We start from the raw sequence: 20151 nt of genomic DNA, 5'->3' as shown, positions 1-20151 counted from the left end.
ATCAAAGGAAAAATTATGGATTATTTAGAAGGTGGTGTTGAGAAAACATACACTCAATATGAAGAAAAAAAAATGACTATTGCCATTGTGTTGCAATCTTAAAGTCTCTGCCTCTCAAGTATGTCCCTGTAGTCAAAACAGATCTACTCTGACCAATAATCTTTCCTTTTCTACAGAAATTGTCTTTATAAAAACATAATAATGATAATAATATGTCCCCAATCACAACACATTTAAAAAGCATGTTAAATATAAGGCATTTTAAACATAACTACAGTACAAGGCCAAGTAATATTTCTGCTTTGGCACCACTACATGCAATAAGCAAATCAGCCCCCTTACAATCTCACAACTTTTATTACAGCACCTGCAAGCTCTATGTACTACCATCCGTTAATATTTTTGAATAGAGTATCTATTGTCAATTGCTTGTAGAGTATATTATTTTAACGAAGAGAAGTGAACAAAATACTTCTTTGATGCCTTACCAAGCTTCCAAATTAAAAACCAAACATGTAGATGCATGCTCGATCATATATATCTAATCACAACTTAATCTTGTCATATGATGGATAATCTGTCGGATAGGTCAAGATAAGAGCTCACTCACATTTTTAATCAAATGACAAAAATTATTAGTAATTATTCCTTTTCTATTTATCATTACTGTGATTACATTTCCCTTGATCTCATTCAGTGAGAGACACCAGTGCCTAATGGAGACTGGGAGCTATTTCTCCTAGGTTTATAAGCCCTATGTTTTAGATTCCAGAATTATCTCTATGAGAAAACTAATCATTCTACCAGTTACAGTTCATTTTATTAACTACTTTAAGTTTAAAGTTGAAATCCTTTAAAACTTTGTGCTAAAGTTTAAAAACCCTAGGAAGATCTGTCATAAGAATTATTTGAATCATTGGAAATTCCAATCTTCGGAAAACATTTTACTCTAAATTCTCAGACATAATTTAGGCAGGATGGGATCAAAGTACCGTTTATCTCATTTCTTAAAGCCTTCTCTCTCCAAGATTACAATTCATCAATTTTCTAAATATCTCCTCAAAATTGTCCTCTCCTCCTCCCTCCTTTCTCTCCCCATCTCTCAAAAATGCTCTTTAAAAAACACAAATGGTCTCCTTTTAACTATTACTTAACTCCCTATTTTCACACAATTGAGGACTTAACTACATAAGAATTTTACATAATTTAATGAAAAACTTTTGACCTGTGAATATATAGATTGGAGCCATCTATGAACTATGCTATATGATCTAGATATAGTTCCCAGGATTTAATATTTCTTCACAGCCTTTATTCTAAAACTATCTTGAAATTGGAATAGGTAAGAATGACCCCATCTCTAAGTAATTTTATGTAGTCTTAGATTATTTTGATATATAATTCATTGACTGAACAAATACTAGGGAAATAATTTTTAACATCATGTATGAGAGTGTGTAAAAAAGGAGCTTAAACTAATGGGGGGGGCAGTTGACAAAGGGAGCCTTAAGAAATCCTGCACCTAAATGATGACTTGGGATTTGTCAAGTTCAGTGAGTAGGGAGGAGAGGTTCACGAAGTCATTTCATTTAGTTATCTGGGGATATTAATTGATTTATTCATAACTCAAGTTTATACTGAGTTCCTACTACGTGCCAGGCACTGTGTTACCAGCTAAAGATACAGTAATGAACAAGACATATCAAATAGATCCCTGCCTTAATGAATCTTACAGTCTTATAGGGAAGTATTATTAACACATAAAATAAAATGTCACATTGAGAAGTACTATGAAAGAAATAAACAGCGTGTTATGTTATAAAATAATAAGGGAGAACTTTCTGAGGAGGAGACTTTCAAGCTGAATAATAAGCAGCAGCCATGGGGAAATTGCATTTCAGGCAGCATACAAAGGCCTTGATACACTGGAGAGATCAATAAACAGAAAGGAGACCCATGTGGCTGGAGCATGGGGAGTTGTAAGAAGAGAGGTAGTGGAGTTGATGTTGGAGAGGTAACCCAGGGTTTATTATAAGTGAGATGTTTTAAGTACGGGGATGACATGATAATTTATGGCTTTAATGGGTCACTTGAGTTTGCAATATGGAGTATGAACTGGAGAAGCAAGTGTGGAAGCCAATTAGGAGTCTATTGCAGCAGTCCAGACAAGGCATGATGGTGGCTTGGGCTACAGTCCTGGCAGTGTAGATAGAAAGCATGAGACAAAGTTGATATGTATTCTGAAGAGTAAAAGTGACAAGTCTTATGAATGACTTGAACATGAAAAATAAAGTTAAAAAAATTGACAATGACTCCCTCTTTCTTGTCATAAGCAACTGAATCAATGATATTAACATTTATACTTCTATGGGTATGAATGTGTTTGAGGCCAGGGTGCAGAATAAATAGTTCTTTATTGGTCATTCTAGGATTGAGACATCTGAGATACAGTTAAGTAGGCAATTGAATACATACATATGAAACTCTGTGGAAAGGGTTGAGCTAAAGATAAAAGTTATACATCTGTAGAACAGTGGTTCTCAACCCTGGCTACAAATGGGAATAACGTGGGAAGCTTTTAAAAATACTAAAGCCCAGGTTCCATCTCCAGAATTTCTGATTTAATTGGTCTGGAATGGGCATTAACATTTTTCAAAAGCTCCCTAGGTGATTCTTTATGCAGTTAGGGCTGAGAAGCGTTGACATATAGATAGGAATGGATTAGCTCTCCAAAGGAGAAAGTGTAGACAGAAGGGAGGCACAGGAATGAGACCTAAGGAGCAAAGGTTTTCAAATTGAGATTCATGAGCCATCTACATCATAACCTTTTAGGGTACTGGTTAAAGCTATAGATTCTGGGCCTTCCCTGGTGGCGCAGTGGTTGAGAGTCCACCTGCCGATGCAGGGGACACGGGTTCATGCCCCGGTCCGGGAAGATTCCACATGCCGCGGAGCGGCTAGGCCCGTGAGCCATGGCCGCTGAGCCTGTGCATCCGGAGCCTGTGCTCTGCAACGGGAGAGGCCACAACAGTCAGAGGCCCGCGTACCGCAAAAAAAAAAAATCTATAGATTCTTAGGCTTAATTCAGAGGTGTTAAAAAAGAACTTGGGAGAATGAAGTCCAAGAATCTGCATTTTAACAAGCTTTCAAAGCTATTTTAAAGTACACTAAAGTTTGAGAACCATTCGTTTGGAAGTAGGGCTGGAGTAGCCAGGAGGATAGAAGGCAAACTGGAAGGATATAATGTTATAAAGAGGTGAGATAGGACAATGTTTCAAGGAGGGAGGGGCCAACTATGATGAAAGCAGGTGAAAGATCAAAAGAGATGGGAACAAAGAACTGACGTTATCTTGCAATATGGAAATCATGGTAATTTTGATAAGAGCAATCAACGTCAGTGAAGAGATCAGGTAAGAAGCTAGAATAGGGTGGATTGAAGAATGAGTGAAAGGTGAGGAAGTGGAGACAGCATAGAGTACTCTTCTAAGAGATCTGGGTTTTTAGCCAAGCAGAAAAAAGGTCAGTTGCTGGGAGTATTGTGGGAGTTTTACGGTTGTTTTCAAATGAAACTAGCATATGCTTTTATGTCGATGGTAACAATCAAGGTAGAGGGGCAGAAATCAAAAATGCACGAAGAATTATCAACCAAAAAAGTGAAGTACAAAAGAGGGTTTTTTATCCCAGAGAATATGTGGCCTTTGATAAGTAGAAAGACACATATTCCACTGTAACAGTATTGAATAATCTAATAGGTGTAAGGGCAGCTAAGATTACAAGTGGAAAGATTATAGAGTCCCCAGTTGATGGTTTCTATTTTCTCAATGAAGTATTAAAACAGATTAATCAACTGAGAGACTGTGGGAATAAATTTGAAGAAAGGATATAAATTACTTCTGGTTGGCTCACTGAGATAGCATTCCAGCTCAAAACTCAAGTGATCTGTAGGAACTGTATTAAACTCAATTTGTTGCTATGGAAGATAATTAGTAACTCCTGGCTTAAAGCCATCTCTTCTGCTTTATGACGGGTATCTGGAATTTCAACTGAGCAATTGTTAGACTTTCAAATAGATGATACTCATTCATAAAAGAATTTTGGTACCTACCTACAGGTAATCCTGTGGCCAACCAATATAAGGTTTCCATCTGAATTAGGATACAATAATTTCCACAACAAAATCTTTATCTACATGTTTAATATCCAAATGGAGGAAACCTACTTCGCATGAGGTGCTGTGGTAGGCAATCTACACAATTCTCATTTCATCTACTCAACTCTATGCAGTAGCCACACAGACAAGTGAAGTTAGCACATACAAAGTTCCACAGCTACTAAAGGAATTGGGAATTAAACGGTCTGTCCTGCAAAGCCTGTGCTCAACACATAACAGAGATTACTACACTTAAGGTTCAGTGAATGCAGTGTTGACTGATCTCCAAAGCCTAAGGAAACAACATTCTTGATATATTCATGCATTTTCTTATCTGGCAGGAGGCTCAGAGCTAAGTTTTGAATAAAATTGTAGTAACTGACTTGAGTCTGGATTTTCTATCTATAATTGTTCTACCATCCTATTCATTACTTGGCTCTTATTCTCTATTAACTGGATACATGACAGTTTTTATTGATTACTTTTATTGCAAACCGTCATATTATTTTTAAGAGTAGGCTGAGGTATAAATCAAATAGTAAGTGATAAACTCTGTCTTTATATTTCTAAGAGTCACAGAAGGCTTAGAAAACAGAACTCTTAAGGCACTCTATATAGAATACTGCGATTGTGAGCCCCTTCAAGGTATAGGTATCTGTCTTATTCATCAGTGCATACCTGGCACCCAGGACACAATGCTTGGCAAGTAATAGATACTGAGTATTTCCTGAGTGATTTAAAACTCAAGTGTTGAGACATGCCACGGTGCCTGTTATTATTTCAAATTTCTCATTAAATTTCTCCAATACAAGAAAAATAACTAAAATTCAAACATGTATATGGACTAATATTTTGTGTAGGACTATACAGAAAATAGATATATACATATACCACAGAAAAAATATAGTCTAAACTACAAAAATAAGCAAGTGAAGGATTCATAACAATTAATTCCTTAGGAGGACTAAAGAACTTTATTTCCTGCAGGTGATGTGGTAAAATAAAGTTTCTTTGATGTTGGATAGAATTAGAATCCTAGATTTTCCACCTATGAAATGGGTAAACTTGGGTAAACCACTTAACCTCTGGTCTAATTTTCCTCATCTGTAAAACTAGGATAATTACAGTACCCATCTCATAGGGTTATTCTGAGAATTACATTACATAATGCTTGAAAACATTCAGTACAATGCTATGCACATAGCTAAGAACTCACTAAATATTAGAGCTTACTATTTAGAGTCCTACCTTATCCCTTTATCAACAAAACCTTATTTTATCAAGTCTGGCTAGAAAACACGTGGGTCTAGGCCTAAGGGCAAAACAGGATCATTTGTGGTAGTCTCTTCTTTCATTCCTGTAGATTAACCAGGCTGAAAGTACAGAAGCACTTTTAAAGAGACACCTTGGTTTAAGAAAAGATCTAGCAGAAAGAAAACCATTTCCATTTGCATTTATCACTTGCAACTTTGCCATAGAAAGAAAGAGAAAACAATTTGGAAATAACTGACAAGTCAAATAAATAAAAGATCAGTTAAAGAATTAGATCCCTACTGATATAAATATTACCAATAAGATTTTCAAATAATATCAAAAGCACCTAGAAATGAGTATAGAAAACAGTGAAAAATTTCCTAGTACTTTATAATTTGTTTAAAAAAATACTTTTAACATTTCCATAGGCCAAAATTACCAGAACTTGAGTTATATTTATGTTATATCTACAATAGAACCATAAACATAAAAACATTACATTTAAACTAACATGAATTATTCTAAAACTTAACACAGAGAAAGATTTCAAAGCTAATTGCTTTAGAAATAAATTATTCCAGAAAAATATAAAATTTTAGGAAATACACCATTTTCTACATAGACTATTTTACAAATCTGTGGAATGGATATATTAACTTCCTCCATGCAAATGTGATGTACAATCATTCAAAATAAACAGAATTGCTTTTCAAAGAAACATGATTGTTGGGACCAACTAGCAGAAATGAATATTCAATGACAAATGTAGTACTGAGAGGTAAATTTTAAAAATTAGCTTGCAAAATATGAGCAGGAAAAACGATAAATTTTAATAGGTGGTAATCTCACTGACATCAGCCTTAGCGATGTTTTTGTGGATGTGACTCCAGGTAAGGGAAACAAAAGCAAAAATAAATGAGACTACATCAAACTAAAAAGCTTCCACACAGCAAAGGAAACCATAATCAAAACAAAATGGCAACCTGCTGAATGGGAGAAGATATTTGCAAATCACAAATCTGATAAGGGGTTAATATCCAAAATATATAAAGATCTCATATAACTCAACAACAATAACAAAAAAAAAACTGAATTAAAAATGTGCAGAGGATCTAAATAGACATTTTTCCGAAGGAGACATACAAATGGCCAACAAGTACATGAAAAAATGTTCAACATCACTAATTATTAGGGAAATGCATATCAAAACCACAATGAGATATCACCTGCCTGTTAGAATGGCTATATTGAAAAGACAAGAAATAACAAGTATTGGTGAGGATGTGGAGAAAAGGGAATCCTTGTACACTGTTGGTGGGATAGTACATTGATGCAGCCACTATGGAAACAGTATGGAGATTCCTCAAAAAATTAAGAAAAGAACTACCATATGACCCAGCTATTCCACTTCTGGGTATTTATCTAAAGAACACAAAAACACTAACTTGAAAATATATATGCACCCGTATGTTCATTGCAACATTATTTACAATAGCCAATATAAGGAAATAAGCTAAGCACCCATGATGGATGAATGGATAAAGAAGATATGGTTTATATACACAATGAAATACTACTCAGGCATAAAAGAGAAGAAATTCTGCCATTTGCAACAACATGGATGGACCTTGAAGGTATTATGCTAAGTGAAATCTAAAAAACAAACAAACAAAGAAAATAAAACAAAAACAAACTGATAGATACAGAGATCAGACTAGTGGTTACCAGAGGGGAAGGGGGTTGGGGAAGGGCAAAACAGGTGAAGAGGGTAAACTGTATGGTGATGGATGGTAACTAGGCTTGTGGTGGTGACCACTTTGTAGTGTATATATATAGATGTCGAATTATAATGCTGTATACCTGAAACTTATATAATAAAAGAAAAGAATCACTGCCCTAAGGTATAATTTTAATTACTACTTTATAAATTATACAGCATTACTTTGTATTTCTTTGCAATAGAAGTGACTGAGATATCTGAACAACAAAGTTCTAGAAAATTCAATTTGCTAACTAAAAAATCTATTTCTCTTTATGTACATACCTAATGCATTTCTCATCTACTTAGGTAGCTACTTGATGCATATTAATGGAGCACAGTAAAAATCAATCTATTCCTAACTTTAAATGACAGGAAATGCAGAGACTCCATACAGGATTAACCCAAGGAGGAACACACTGAGACACAAAGTAATCAAATTGACAAAAATTAAAGATAAAGAAAAAACCTGAAAAGTAACAAGGGAAAAGCAACAAATAACATACAAGGGAATCCCCATAAGGTTATCAACTGATTTTTCAGCAGAAACTCTGCAGGCCAGAAGGGAGTGTCCTACCTTTTATTTTATGTAAAGGTTTATCTGACATTTATGTTATATCCAATCTATCTTAAGGTGACATCATTTTGTGAAGATATCTGAGGAAATCATTGTTTTTTTAAAGAAAACATTGTCTACTAAAAATATGATGTAAAGAAAATCTAGACTCAACTTACTTTGAATATCCTCTTGAAGTCTATTTTTCCATACTAGAGAACATAGACACAAGCTATCAAATACCTACAAAAAATGAATGCTGTGATGTTAAGAGAAGAGGTAGAAAGGGAGAAAAGAAATCTCAGACTTTAATTTTTTTGTTCAACTTTATCCACAGTTTGCATCAGTAATATACATTTAGTGTTCCATTTATTTTTAAATGCATCAGAAAATCAATCATAATAGATCTGTGACCAATACAAACATTTCTGAATTCTTCAAAAAATTCAGTTAGAAAAGTCAATAAACTAGCATTCTGTAAAGATAATTATGAAACAAATGGTAATGTATTTTTACTCCTTATTTCAATTCTAACATATCTGACATCACCTCTTTCTTGTGTGATACAGGAATAAAATTTAGCAGAAGCAGCTATCTACTGCATGTTTTAGGTCCTAATAAAATATTTTAGTTTGATTATTTAACCTTCTTCAAATCACAAATCCAATTCAAATAATGATAATTATTCTTAATTCAATAACTGATGAAGTAAATATATAATAACCATAAAGACCATTTAGAATAACTTTACACTTACTCAAAAATACTAAAAGAAATACATCAGAGCCTTGGTATAATGTGTGCTTGGGGACTATGCTGTGAAACTGCCATAGAGGTGATGTTGCCTTTTGCCACTACAGTAAATAAACTGCCATGGTATGGACCTCAGATAGACCCATCTTAAATGGAATTCTGCTTTGCAGTAAAGAATGCTACAAAGGTTCTGGTGTATTTTCTCTTTAAAGTAATAACTAATTGACAAGTAAGTGAAATGCAATAAGGAAATGGCCTATAATTTCACTAATATTTCAATGATATGAAACATGAAGATACTTGTAAAATAATTAACATCTAGATTGATTAACAAGAGGAATTCTACAGCATGATAACTATGAAAGCAGTATGAATGATTGCTGTAGCTTTTAATGATCGCTTTATTTGTAACACTGTCAAATTTTTACATTAAAAACTAACAACTAAGGTATTTGTCATTTCTTACCTTTATTACCCAAGTTTTCACTAGAGAGATTGATTATGTCAATGCCGTTTTTTAAGATCCAACTGAAAAATAATAACTAATTAGCTCAAATATTTAAAGTAATAAATTACTAATAATTTAATTTTTAAACCTTTTAGTCATAAGAAGCTTTAATTCTTTAAAAGCTTCAATTTGACCCTTGGGGAATGTAAAGAACACATCTGTATCCTAAAGCCAAAACTTAATCATATGGCTTCATGCCGATTGATCAAAAAAGTAGAGTTGTTCCTAAACCAACCCTTACTATACCATTTGGCACAATGGTTTTTACCTTTTATATATACCTTTGAAATACCCAGGCCAACATTTTTAGTAAGTTGCATCCATATTAAGAGGTAACAAGTGCAAATAATCACATATTTAACATATGATACTTGCTTGACTACTACAAAAGTAATTATAATTATACTAAGGTTTTTCTATAGCAAACTGAGTTATTCATCACAGTAATGGTTTTGAAAAATTCCTGCACTACTACCAACGCAAATTTATCCATCTCTAAATTAAACAAGGACTTTATGTAACAGTATACTTATGAAAAGATTTATAGAATGGTTTGTGTTTATTTCAACATCATGTTGAGGATCAATTCAGATTTACAGGTTCCACAAATGGACATATTTTCTAATAAAAACCTATTCCTCAATTGCTGCTCTCTGAATCTGAATGTAACCAAAGGCAGCACACTGATGTAATAACGTTCCTGAAAGTCAAGATATAAATCCAAACTTTGGCAGTTTTATCAAAATGTCCTTGACAATTAATTACTCTGCTAATTTGCAAAAACCCTACTGCTTTGTGTAACATTTTCAATACAGAAATAAAATACTCTTCAAATAATACATTTTAAAAGATGATTAAGTTTTGCAAAATTAAATAGCATAAATTAAGCATATTAACATTGTTTTTCTGACAACATGAAATAACCAATTTACGAAAACTGCAATGGACTAAATAAAAAACACAAATGTCACAATGTGAGGCACATTTATCCTCACATATTACTGAACTTACAAAATCTACTAAAATATTTTAAAATTCCATTGATTCCATTAATACATAAAAAGAAATTGCAAAAATGCTTAAGACTATATAAGAGTCATCAATTACACAGGCACTTCACATGTAAACAATCTACAGTACAACTGAAAATATTTTGGCACCAACCTATAATACTAAAAGAATTTAATATAAAGCCAGAGTTCTATAATTTCTACTCACTTTTTTCTAGAAAACTAAGACCAAAGATTGAAGAAATTATGTATAAACTAGAATTACAAGCATATTAAATAACTCAAATATAGAATTGTTTTAAATTGGTAAAAAATGATTACCTTATCCACATGTTCACCAGTATGCTATGATAAAAAAATTAAACCTAATGTGATTATTGAATTGAAACCACATTTTAAATTTAGTATTAATCTGATTATTGAAAAATAATCAAGGTTATCAGCTGACTTAGTAAAAAGAGAATTTGAATTTATCAAAAACTCTTAAGTTGATCCAGTTTTCCCCCAAAAGAAGTTTGGGCAATGCAAAATTGAATTTTAATGTTTTAACATAATATTTATTAAACCTAAGGCTTGATGTAATAAAATTATTTTTGATTAGACATCCTTATTCATAAATTTGAGATATTTGAAATCACTTCAAATGAAACTAGACACTTATGATTTTTAAATGTTATAATCAAGCCGTAGAAAGCTGAGATGCCTTGGTTGTAGGTAATTCAAGAAGAGCCTGAACTGTGACACCAACTTTCACAAGACCTCTTTCTTCCAAAATATGATGAGGCAAACAGAGTCTTTCCTGAAAAAAAAAAACAAATGATATCTGAACATTTGCTTTTTAATAGTGTAGCAAAACCTGAAAAAGTCAGAACTGGGTTTTTAAAACATGCTTTTTATGAAACTTCAAGTTAAAAGTACACAATTCTAATTAGATTAAAATCTAATTTTAAAATGTCTGTTTCAATACATTTTTATGGTATGGAATTCTATTTTACAGGTTGTATTTTGACCTGAAGTTGATCTGATACACACAATAAGCAAATATTTTAAAGTGAGACAGTGGTGCTAAATGTTCCCTAAGCTTTCATGCTACAGCAGAAAGAGCACTACATTTCCAGCCAAGGGATCTAAGGGCCATATGAAGTACTAAAGGTACTAAAATTCCCTGAGACTCTGTTTCTTCAACCTGAAAATGGAACTGTGTGAGAAACAAACAGAGCAGTCTATATACGGAACCACTTTGTAAACTGTTCAGTCCTATACAAAACTAGCCACTCTGGTTCTTTCTATCAGTTCTGAGGTTCCATGGTCTGTGATGTATACAGCACTTCAGTACTTTTTTTTGTCTTAAGGTTACTTCCCTCCAGCTTCTAGTGATGTGTTGCTTCTTAGTTCCAATAGTCTAGAATTTAATAAATAACAACTGCCTTCTCTTCTAAGTCATCACGTGTGTCATTTGATATTCACAACTCTATGAGAAAGAGGGTTCAGAGACAACTTTGCATTAGGTTTCATTAGCCTTCACCGATCCTCTTCTAACAATCTTAATGTTTCCAACGGTTCTGTCTTCACCCTCTTCTCTTTTCAAACTATATCCTCTCCTTGGTATTCTCAAAGCCTCATCAAAACTACAAGGGTTTTAACTGAAGGTCTGCATGCATGTGCACAACAAATAAATTTGGTAGCATTTTTGAAGAAACAATGCATTCTACTGCTTCAGGTGGGACACTCGCTCATCTCAGGAAAATAAGAATGGATACATTGGGTGGCAAACAGACCATCTACAGGTCCCATCTGGTCCATAATTTGTTTTAGTTAGCTACCACAGTGTTTTAAAAATCTAGAAACATTACTTTTTTTTTTGCAGTACATGGGCCTCTCACTGTTGTGGCCTCTCCCGTTGCGGAGCACAGGCTCCGGACGCGCAGGCTCAGCGGCCATGGCTCACGGGCCTAGCCACTCCGCGGCATGTGGGATCTTCCCGGACCGGGGCACGAACCCGTGTCCCCTGCATCGGCAGGTGGACTCTCAACCACTGCGTCACCAGGGAAGCCCACTTTTTTTTTTTAATTCAGTGTTTCTAGAAACATTGGAAGCCTTGGCAAGACAGGGCCCTTATTCCCAAATAGTAACAACTATATTTTCCATCCTGATAACTTTCAAATCTTTATTTCCTGCCAAGATCTCTCTATTGAGCTCCAGATACAAATGTCAACTTGATACAGCCAAATGGATATCCAACAGACAAATCAAAATCAATATGTCCACAACAGAACTACTTCTTACTAAATTAACTTCTCCTCTGTATTCTATACCTCAGTGAGTAATACACTATTCAATCTCTCTCAACATAAACCTGGGAATCATAGTAGTCTCTTTCCTCCTTACTCCCGTAAGTCAATCACCAAATACTACTGATAATATCTCATTTATCAAGAGTTCTCAAAAACTATCTTCTCACTCCATTTTCACTGCAACATTTGTTGCCCTCCTAATATTTTGCTTATTTATTCAAAAAATCACTAAAATATATATTAGAAAAGAAAAACAGGTGTCACATCAATGACCTCAACTCTCATCTTAGAAACTAGAAAAAGAAAAGCAAAGTAAACCAATGGTAAGCATAAAGAAGGAAATAATGAAGGTGAGAGAGGAAAACAATAAAATTAAAAAACAGAAAATAATAGCAAAAAAAAAATCAATGAAACCAAACATTAGTTCATTGAGAAAATTTTTTCAAATTCATAAATCCCTAGCTAGATTAATCACAAAAAAGAGAGAAAATACAAGAATTACCAATATCAGGAATAAAAGAAGTGACACCACAAGAGAGTCTACAAATACTAAAATGATAATAAGGGGGACATTATAAACATTATAACAATAAGTTTGACAAACTACATGAAATGGACAAATTCTTTGAAAGATACAGTATACCAAAGCTCATACAAGAACAAACAGAAAAATAGAATAGCCCTATATCTAATAAAGAAATTGAATTGTAGTTAAATACTTTCCCACAAAGAAAACCCCTTGCCTAGATGGCTTCAAGGTTCAATAACGAATTTGACTAAATAAAGAAATAATAGCAATTCTACCCAAAATCTTCAAGAAAAGTGAACAGCAGGGAATACTTCCTAACATGTTCCATGAGGTCAGCATTCCTGGACACCAAAACCAGGCAAAACCATTAAAAGAAAGAAAACAGAAGACTAATAACCCCACTAACATAGATGCAAAAGGGCTAAACAAAATTTTAGCAAATTGAATCCAACAATATAAAAATAACAACAACAAAATCCATCATGACCAAGTAGGGTTTATCCCAGCAGTCCAGGTTTGAGTTAATATCTGAAAATCAACCAATGTAATTCACAATGCTGTGAAAGAAAAAATATGTTAACTCAGCAGATGTAGAAAAAGCACTTGACACAACAACATCCATTTGTGGTAAGAACTCTCAGAAAACTAGAATCATATTTCTCATAAGGAACCTGTATCTGGAATATATACAGAAGTTAATAATAAAAAGGAGACTAATTCAATTAACAAATGAGCACAGGATTTGAAAAGACATTTCTCCAAAGAATATATACAAATAGTCAATAGGCACACAAAAAGATGCCCAACATCATTAATCATTAAGGAAATGCTAATCAAAACCACAATGGGGCTTCCCTGGTAGTCCAGCGGTTAATACTCCGTGCTCCCAATGCAGGGGGCCCGGGTTCGATCCCCGGTCAGGGAACTAGATCCTGCATGCTGCAACTAAGACCTGGTGCAGCCAAATAAATAAATAAATATTTTTTAAAAAAACCCACAATGAGACCACTTCAGACCCACTAGTATGACTAGAATCAAAAAGGTAGACAAGGGCTTCCCTGGTGGCGCAGTGGTTGCGAGTCCGCCTGCCAATGCAGGGGACACGCGTTTGTGCCCCGGTCCGGGAAAATCCCACATGCCACGGAGCAGCTGGGGCCGTGAGCCATGGCCGCTGAACCTGCGCGTCCAGAGCCTGTGCTCCGCAACGGGAGAGACCACAACAGTGAGAGGCCCGTGTACCGCAAAAAAAAAAAAAAAGGTAGACAATAATAATTGTTGGTGAGGATTCAGAGAAATTAGAACCCTCATACATTGCTGGTGGTAATGTAAATCAGAAAATAACTTAGAAGTTCCTCAGAAAGGTAAACATAGAGCTACCATATAATCCAGCATAGAGCAACCATATAAACTACCATATAACGTAGTTAACTAAGAGAATTAAAACATTTTCAAACAAAAACGTGTTCATGAATGTGCATAGCAGCATTATTCATAATAAACAATGAGTGGAAACAGCCCTAATATCCATCAACTGATGAATGGTAAACAAACTGTGGTATATACATAGAGCCCTAAAAAATGAGGTAGAGCCATATTTCAGAGATAGAGACTCCAGTTCTAGATCACCAAAATAAAGCAAATATTACAATAAAGTAAGTCACATGAACTTCTGTTTCCTAGTGAATACAAAAGTTATGTTTACATTATACTGCAATCTATTAGTGTGCAATAACACTGTCTTAAAACAAACCTTAATTATAAAATACTTTCTTGCTAAAAAATTCTAATCATCATCTGACAATGCAGGGTTGCCACAAACCTTCAATTCGTAAAAAATGCAGTATCTGTGAAGCACAATAAAGTGAAGTGCAATAAAACTGGGTATGTCTGTACTGCTTTATGCTACAACATGGATGAACCTTGAGAGTATTATGCTAAATGAAAGAAGCCAGACACAAAAGACCCCATAACATATGATGTCATTAATATGTGATGTCCAGAATAGGAAAATTCATAGAGATAGAACAGGAGAGGGACTGTTAACACGTAAGAGGTTTCTTTCTGGGGTGATAAAAATATTCTACACTTAGGGAATGTGAATTGGCATAGCCACTATGGAGAACAGTATGGAGGTTCCTTAAAAAACTACAAATAGAAATACCATATGACCCAGCAATCCTACTACTAGGCATATACCCTGAGAAAGCCATAATTCAAAAAGAGTCATGTACCAAAATGTTCATTGCAGCTCTGTTTACAATAGCCAGGAGATGGAAGCAACCTAAGTGTCCATCATCATATGAATGGATAAAGAAGATGTGGCACATATATACAATGGAATATCACTCAGCCATAAAAAGAAACGAAATTGAGTTATTTGTAGTGAGGTGGATGGACCTAGAGTCTGTCATACAGAGTGAAGTAAGTCAGAAAGAGAAAGACAAATACCGTATGCTAACACATATATATGGAATCTAAGAAAAAAAAATGTCATGAAGAACCAAGGGGTAAGATGGGAATAAAGACACAGACCTACTAGAGAATGGACTTGAGGATATGGGGAGGGGGAAGGGTAAGCTGTGACAAAGTGAGAGAGTGGCATGGACATATATACACTACCAAATGTAAAATAGATAGCTAGTGGGAAGCAGCCGCATAGCACAAGGAGATCAGCTCGGTGCTTTGTGACCACGTAGAGGGGTGGGATAGGAAGGGTGGGAGGGAGGGAGACGCAAGAGGCAAGATATGTGGGAACATATGTATATGTATAACTGATTCGTTCTGTTATAAAGCAGAAACTAACACACCATTGTAAAGCAATTATACTCCAATAAAGATGTTAAACAAAAAAATGAGCTTGTGAAAAAACTAGAACTCAGGCCCACCAGACCTACTGAATCACAATCTGCACTTTTACAATCTCCCCAGTGTACCTGTGTACCCATGAATAGTTGAAAGGTACATTTCTACCTCCACATGTCTTTTCTGTCTGAGAAATAAACACATTTTATCCAGTTTCATATAAATAAAACACTCAAAAATGCAAAAAACAAAAAAATATTCTACACTTAGACTGCTGCCCAACTCTGTGAATATACTAAAAATCATTGAATTATATACTTTAAATGGGTGAATTTTATGGTATGTTAATTATATCTCAATAATAATGTTTAAAAAAAATGTGTGTAACCAATCCCAGGCCTAAAAAAAGATAACTTCAATCCATACTTTTCAACACATATAAAAATTAACTGGACCTGCACAGAAGGGGAGAGGTGGCACATCCAGACAGGGGCCTCAGGAGTGTGGAGTTCTGGAGTTTCGTACCATGTTGATGACAGGCTCTTAGTGCCCCAGCCACGCCTCAGGTCTGTGCCTCTGAGGTGGGAGAGCCAAGTTCAGGACACTGGTCTACAAGAGACCTCCCAGCTCCACGTAATATCAAACGGCGAAAATCTCCCAGGGGTCTCCATCTCAACACCAAGACCCAGCTTCACTCAACGACCAGCAAGCTACAGTGCTGGACACCCTATGCCAAACAACTAGCAAGACAGGAACACAACCCCACTCATTAGCAGAGAGGCTTCCTAAAATCATAATAAGGCCACAGACACCCCAAAACACACCACCAGACATGGACCTGCCCACCAGAAAGACAAGATCCAGCCTCATCCACCAGAACACAGGCACTAGTCCTGTCTACCAGGAAGCCTACACAACCCACTGAACCAACCTTAGCCACTGGGGACAGACACCAAAAAAAACGGGAACTATGAACCTACAGCCTGCAAAAAGGAGACTCCAAACACAGTAAGATAAGCAAAATGAGAAGACAGAAAAACACACAGCCGATGAAGGAGCAAGATAAAAACCCACCAGACCTAACAAATGAAGAGGAAATAGGCAGTCTACCTGAAAAAGAATTGAGAATAATGATAGTAAAGATGGTGCAAAATCTTGGAAATAGAACAGACAAAATGCAAGAAACATTTAACAGGGACCTAGAAGAACTAAAGAGCAAACAAACAGTGATGAAAAACACAATAAATGAAATTAAAAATTCTCTAGAAGGGATCAACAGCAGAATAACTGAGGCAGAAGAATGGATAAGTGACCTGGAAGATAAAACAGTGGAAATAACTACTACAGAGCAAAATAAAGAAAAAAGAATGAAAGGAATTGAGGACAGTCTCAGAGACCTCTGGGACAACATTATAGGCACCAACATTCGAATTACAGGCGTCCCAGAAGAAGAGGAGAAAAACAAAGGGACTGAGAAAATCTTTGAAGAGATTATAGTTGAAAACTTCCTTAATATGGGAAAGGAAATAGTTAATCAAGTCGAGGAAGCACAGAGAGTCCCATTCAGGATAAATCCAAGGAGAAACACACCAAGACACATATTAATCAAACTATCAAAAATTAAATACAAAGAAAAAATATTAAAAGCAGCAACAGAAAAGCAACAAATAACACACAAGGGAATCCCCATAACGTTAACAGCTGATCTTTCAGCAGAAACTCTGCAAGCCAGAAGGGCGTGGCAGGACATATTTAAAGTGATGAAGGAGGAAAATCTAGAACCAAGATTACTCTACACAGCAAGGATCTCATTCAGATTTGATGGAGAAATTAAAACCTTTAGAGACAAGCAAAAGCTAAGAGAATTCAGCACCACCAAACCAGCTTTACAACAAATGCTAGAGGAACTTCTCTAGGCAAGAAACACAAGAGAAAGAAAAGACCTACAATAACAAACCCAAAACAATTAAGGAAATGGTAATAGGAACATACATATCAATAATTACCTTAAATGTCAATGGACTAAATGCTCCCACCAAAAGACATAGACTGGTTGAATGGATACAAAAACAAGACCCGTATATATGTTGTCTACAAGAGACCCACTTCAGACCTAGGGACACATACAGACGGACAGTGAGGGTATGGAAAAGATATTCCGTGCAAATGGAAATCAGAAGAAAGCTGGAGTAGCAATTCTCATATCAGACAAAATAGACTTTAAAACAAAGACTATTACAAGAGACAAAGAAGGACACTACATAATGATCAAGGGATCGATCCAAGAAGAAGATATAACAATTGTAAATATTTATGCACCCAACATAGGAGCACCTCAATACATAAGGCAAATGCTAACAGACATAAAAGGGGAAATCGATAGTAACACAATCATAGTGGGGGACTTTAACACCCCACTTTCACCAATGGACAGATCATCCAAAATGAAAATAAATAAGGAAACACAAGCTTTATTTGGTACATTAAACAAGATGGACTTAATTGATATTTATAGGACATTCCATCCAAAAACAACAAAATACACACTCTTTTCAAGTGCTCACAGAACATTCTCCAGGACAGATCATATCTTGGGTCACATATCAAGCCTTGGTAAATTTAAGAAAATCGAAATCGTGTCAAGTATCTTTTCTGACCACAACGCTATGAGACTAGATATCAATTACAGGAAAAAATCTGTAAAAAATACAAACACTTGGAGGCTAAACAATATACTACTTAATAACCAAGAGATCACTGAAGAAATCAAAGAGGAACTCAAAAAACACCTAGAAACAAATGACAATGGAAACACAACCACCCAACACCTATGGGATGCAGCAAAAGCAGTTGTAAGAGGGAAGTTTAGGGTAATACAATCCTACCTTAAGAAACAAGAAATATCTCAAATAAACAACCTAACCTTACACCTAAAGCAATTAGAGAAAGAAGAACAAAAAACCCCAAAGTTAGCAGAAGGAAAGAAATAAAAATCAGATCAGAAATAAATGAAAAAGAAATGAAGGAAACAATACCAAAGATCAATAAAACTAAAAGCTGGTTCTTTGAGAAGACAAACAAAATTGATAAACCATTAGCCAGACTCATCAAGAAAAAAAGGGAGAAGACTCAAATCAATAGAATTAGAAATGAAAACGGGGACGTAAAAACTGACACTGCAGAAATACAAAGGATCATGAGAGATTACTATAAGCAACTATATGCCAATAAAATGGACAACCTGGAAGAAATGGACAAATTCTTAGAAATGCACAACCTGCCAAGACTGAACCAGGAAGAAATAGAAAATATGAAGAGACCAATCACAAGCACTGAAATTGAAACTGTGATTAAAAATCTTCCAACAGGGCTTCCCTGGTGGCGCAGTGGTTGAGAGTCTGCCTGCCAATGCAGGTGACACGGGTTCGTGCCCCGGTCCAGGAAGATCCCACGTGCCATGGAGTGGCTAGGCCCGTGAGCCATGGCCGCTGAGCCTGCGCGTCCGGAGCCTGTGCTCCGCAATGGGAGAGGCCACAACAGTGAGAGGCCCGCGTACCGCAAAAAAAAAAAAAAAAAAATCTTCCAACAAACAAAAGCCCAGGACCAGATGGCTTCACAGGCGAATTCTATCAAACATTTAGAGAAGAGCTAACACCTATCCTTCTCAAACTCTTCCAAAATAGAGCAGAGGGAGGAACACTCCCAAACTCATTCTATGAGGCGACCATCACCCTGATACCAAAACCAGACAAAGATGTCACAAAGGAAGAAAACTACAGGCCAATATCACTGATGAACATAGATGCAAAAATCCTCCACAAAATACTAGCAAACTGAATGCAACAGCACATTAAAAGGATCATACACCATGATCAAGTGGGGTTTATCCTAGGAATGCGAGGATTCTTCAATATACGCAAATCAATCAATGTGATACACCATATTAACAAATTGAAGGAGAAAAACTATATGATCATCTCAATAGATGGAGAGAAAGCTTTCGACAAAATTCAACACCGATTTATGATAAAAACCCTGCAGAAAGTAGGCATAGAGGGAACTTTCCTCAACATAATAAAGGCCATATATGACAAACCCACAGCCAACATCACCCTCAATGGTGAAAAACTGAAACTATTTCTACAATTACTTTAAAAGCAGCTTAAAATCATTCATTAGATAGCTGTTACAGTTGAAGCTGGGACTCAGTAGAAGGTACCAAGGGAAGGTATTCATTTTCATGTTCAGAAAGCATTACTCATTCCTACTGTGAAGAAGAATCCAGTTTGCATGCAATAAATTAATAATTAAATGATCATTTTGTTAGAAAAATAATTACCTGTGAGACACCCAGCTTTTTACAAGCATCAAGAAAATTTTCTACATTTCTTCGACATTTTGCCATGCTAAGTTTAGGCTGTAAAGTAAGAAAAAAAGGTATATTTTCAGGTATATTTATACAAAATTAATAAAAACTGAAAATTAAATTTATTGAAGTATATTATTTAAAGATTGTTTCAAGAAGCTCTATCTTCC

At 35.3% G+C, this 20151-nt stretch overlaps 1 protein-coding gene across 1 annotated transcript in view; it reads right to left on the bottom strand.

Annotated features, from left to right (window-relative positions):
- Positions 1-8025: 8025 nt before the first annotated feature.
- LRCH2 (leucine rich repeats and calponin homology domain containing 2) overlaps positions 8026-20151 on the bottom strand; it is a 94556-nt gene continuing 82430 nt past the window's right edge. Inside the window, exons 20-21 of the mRNA XM_019949417.3 lie at positions 19955-20032; positions 8026-10789 (exon numbers count right to left, since the gene is read on the bottom strand). Coding sequence (XP_019804976.1) covers positions 10670-10789; positions 19955-20032 — 198 coding nt within the window. The 3' untranslated portion in view covers positions 8026-10669. The remainder of the gene's footprint in view (positions 10790-19954; positions 20033-20151) is intronic.

Source organism: Tursiops truncatus, chromosome X, assembly GCF_011762595.2.
Source record: "Tursiops truncatus isolate mTurTru1 chromosome X, mTurTru1.mat.Y, whole genome shotgun sequence".
In the NCBI taxonomy this organism is placed as follows: Eukaryota; Metazoa; Chordata; class Mammalia; order Artiodactyla; family Delphinidae; genus Tursiops; species Tursiops truncatus.
Note: the sequence above shows the minus strand (reverse complement) of the source record. Positions and strands in the feature narration are given on the sequence as shown.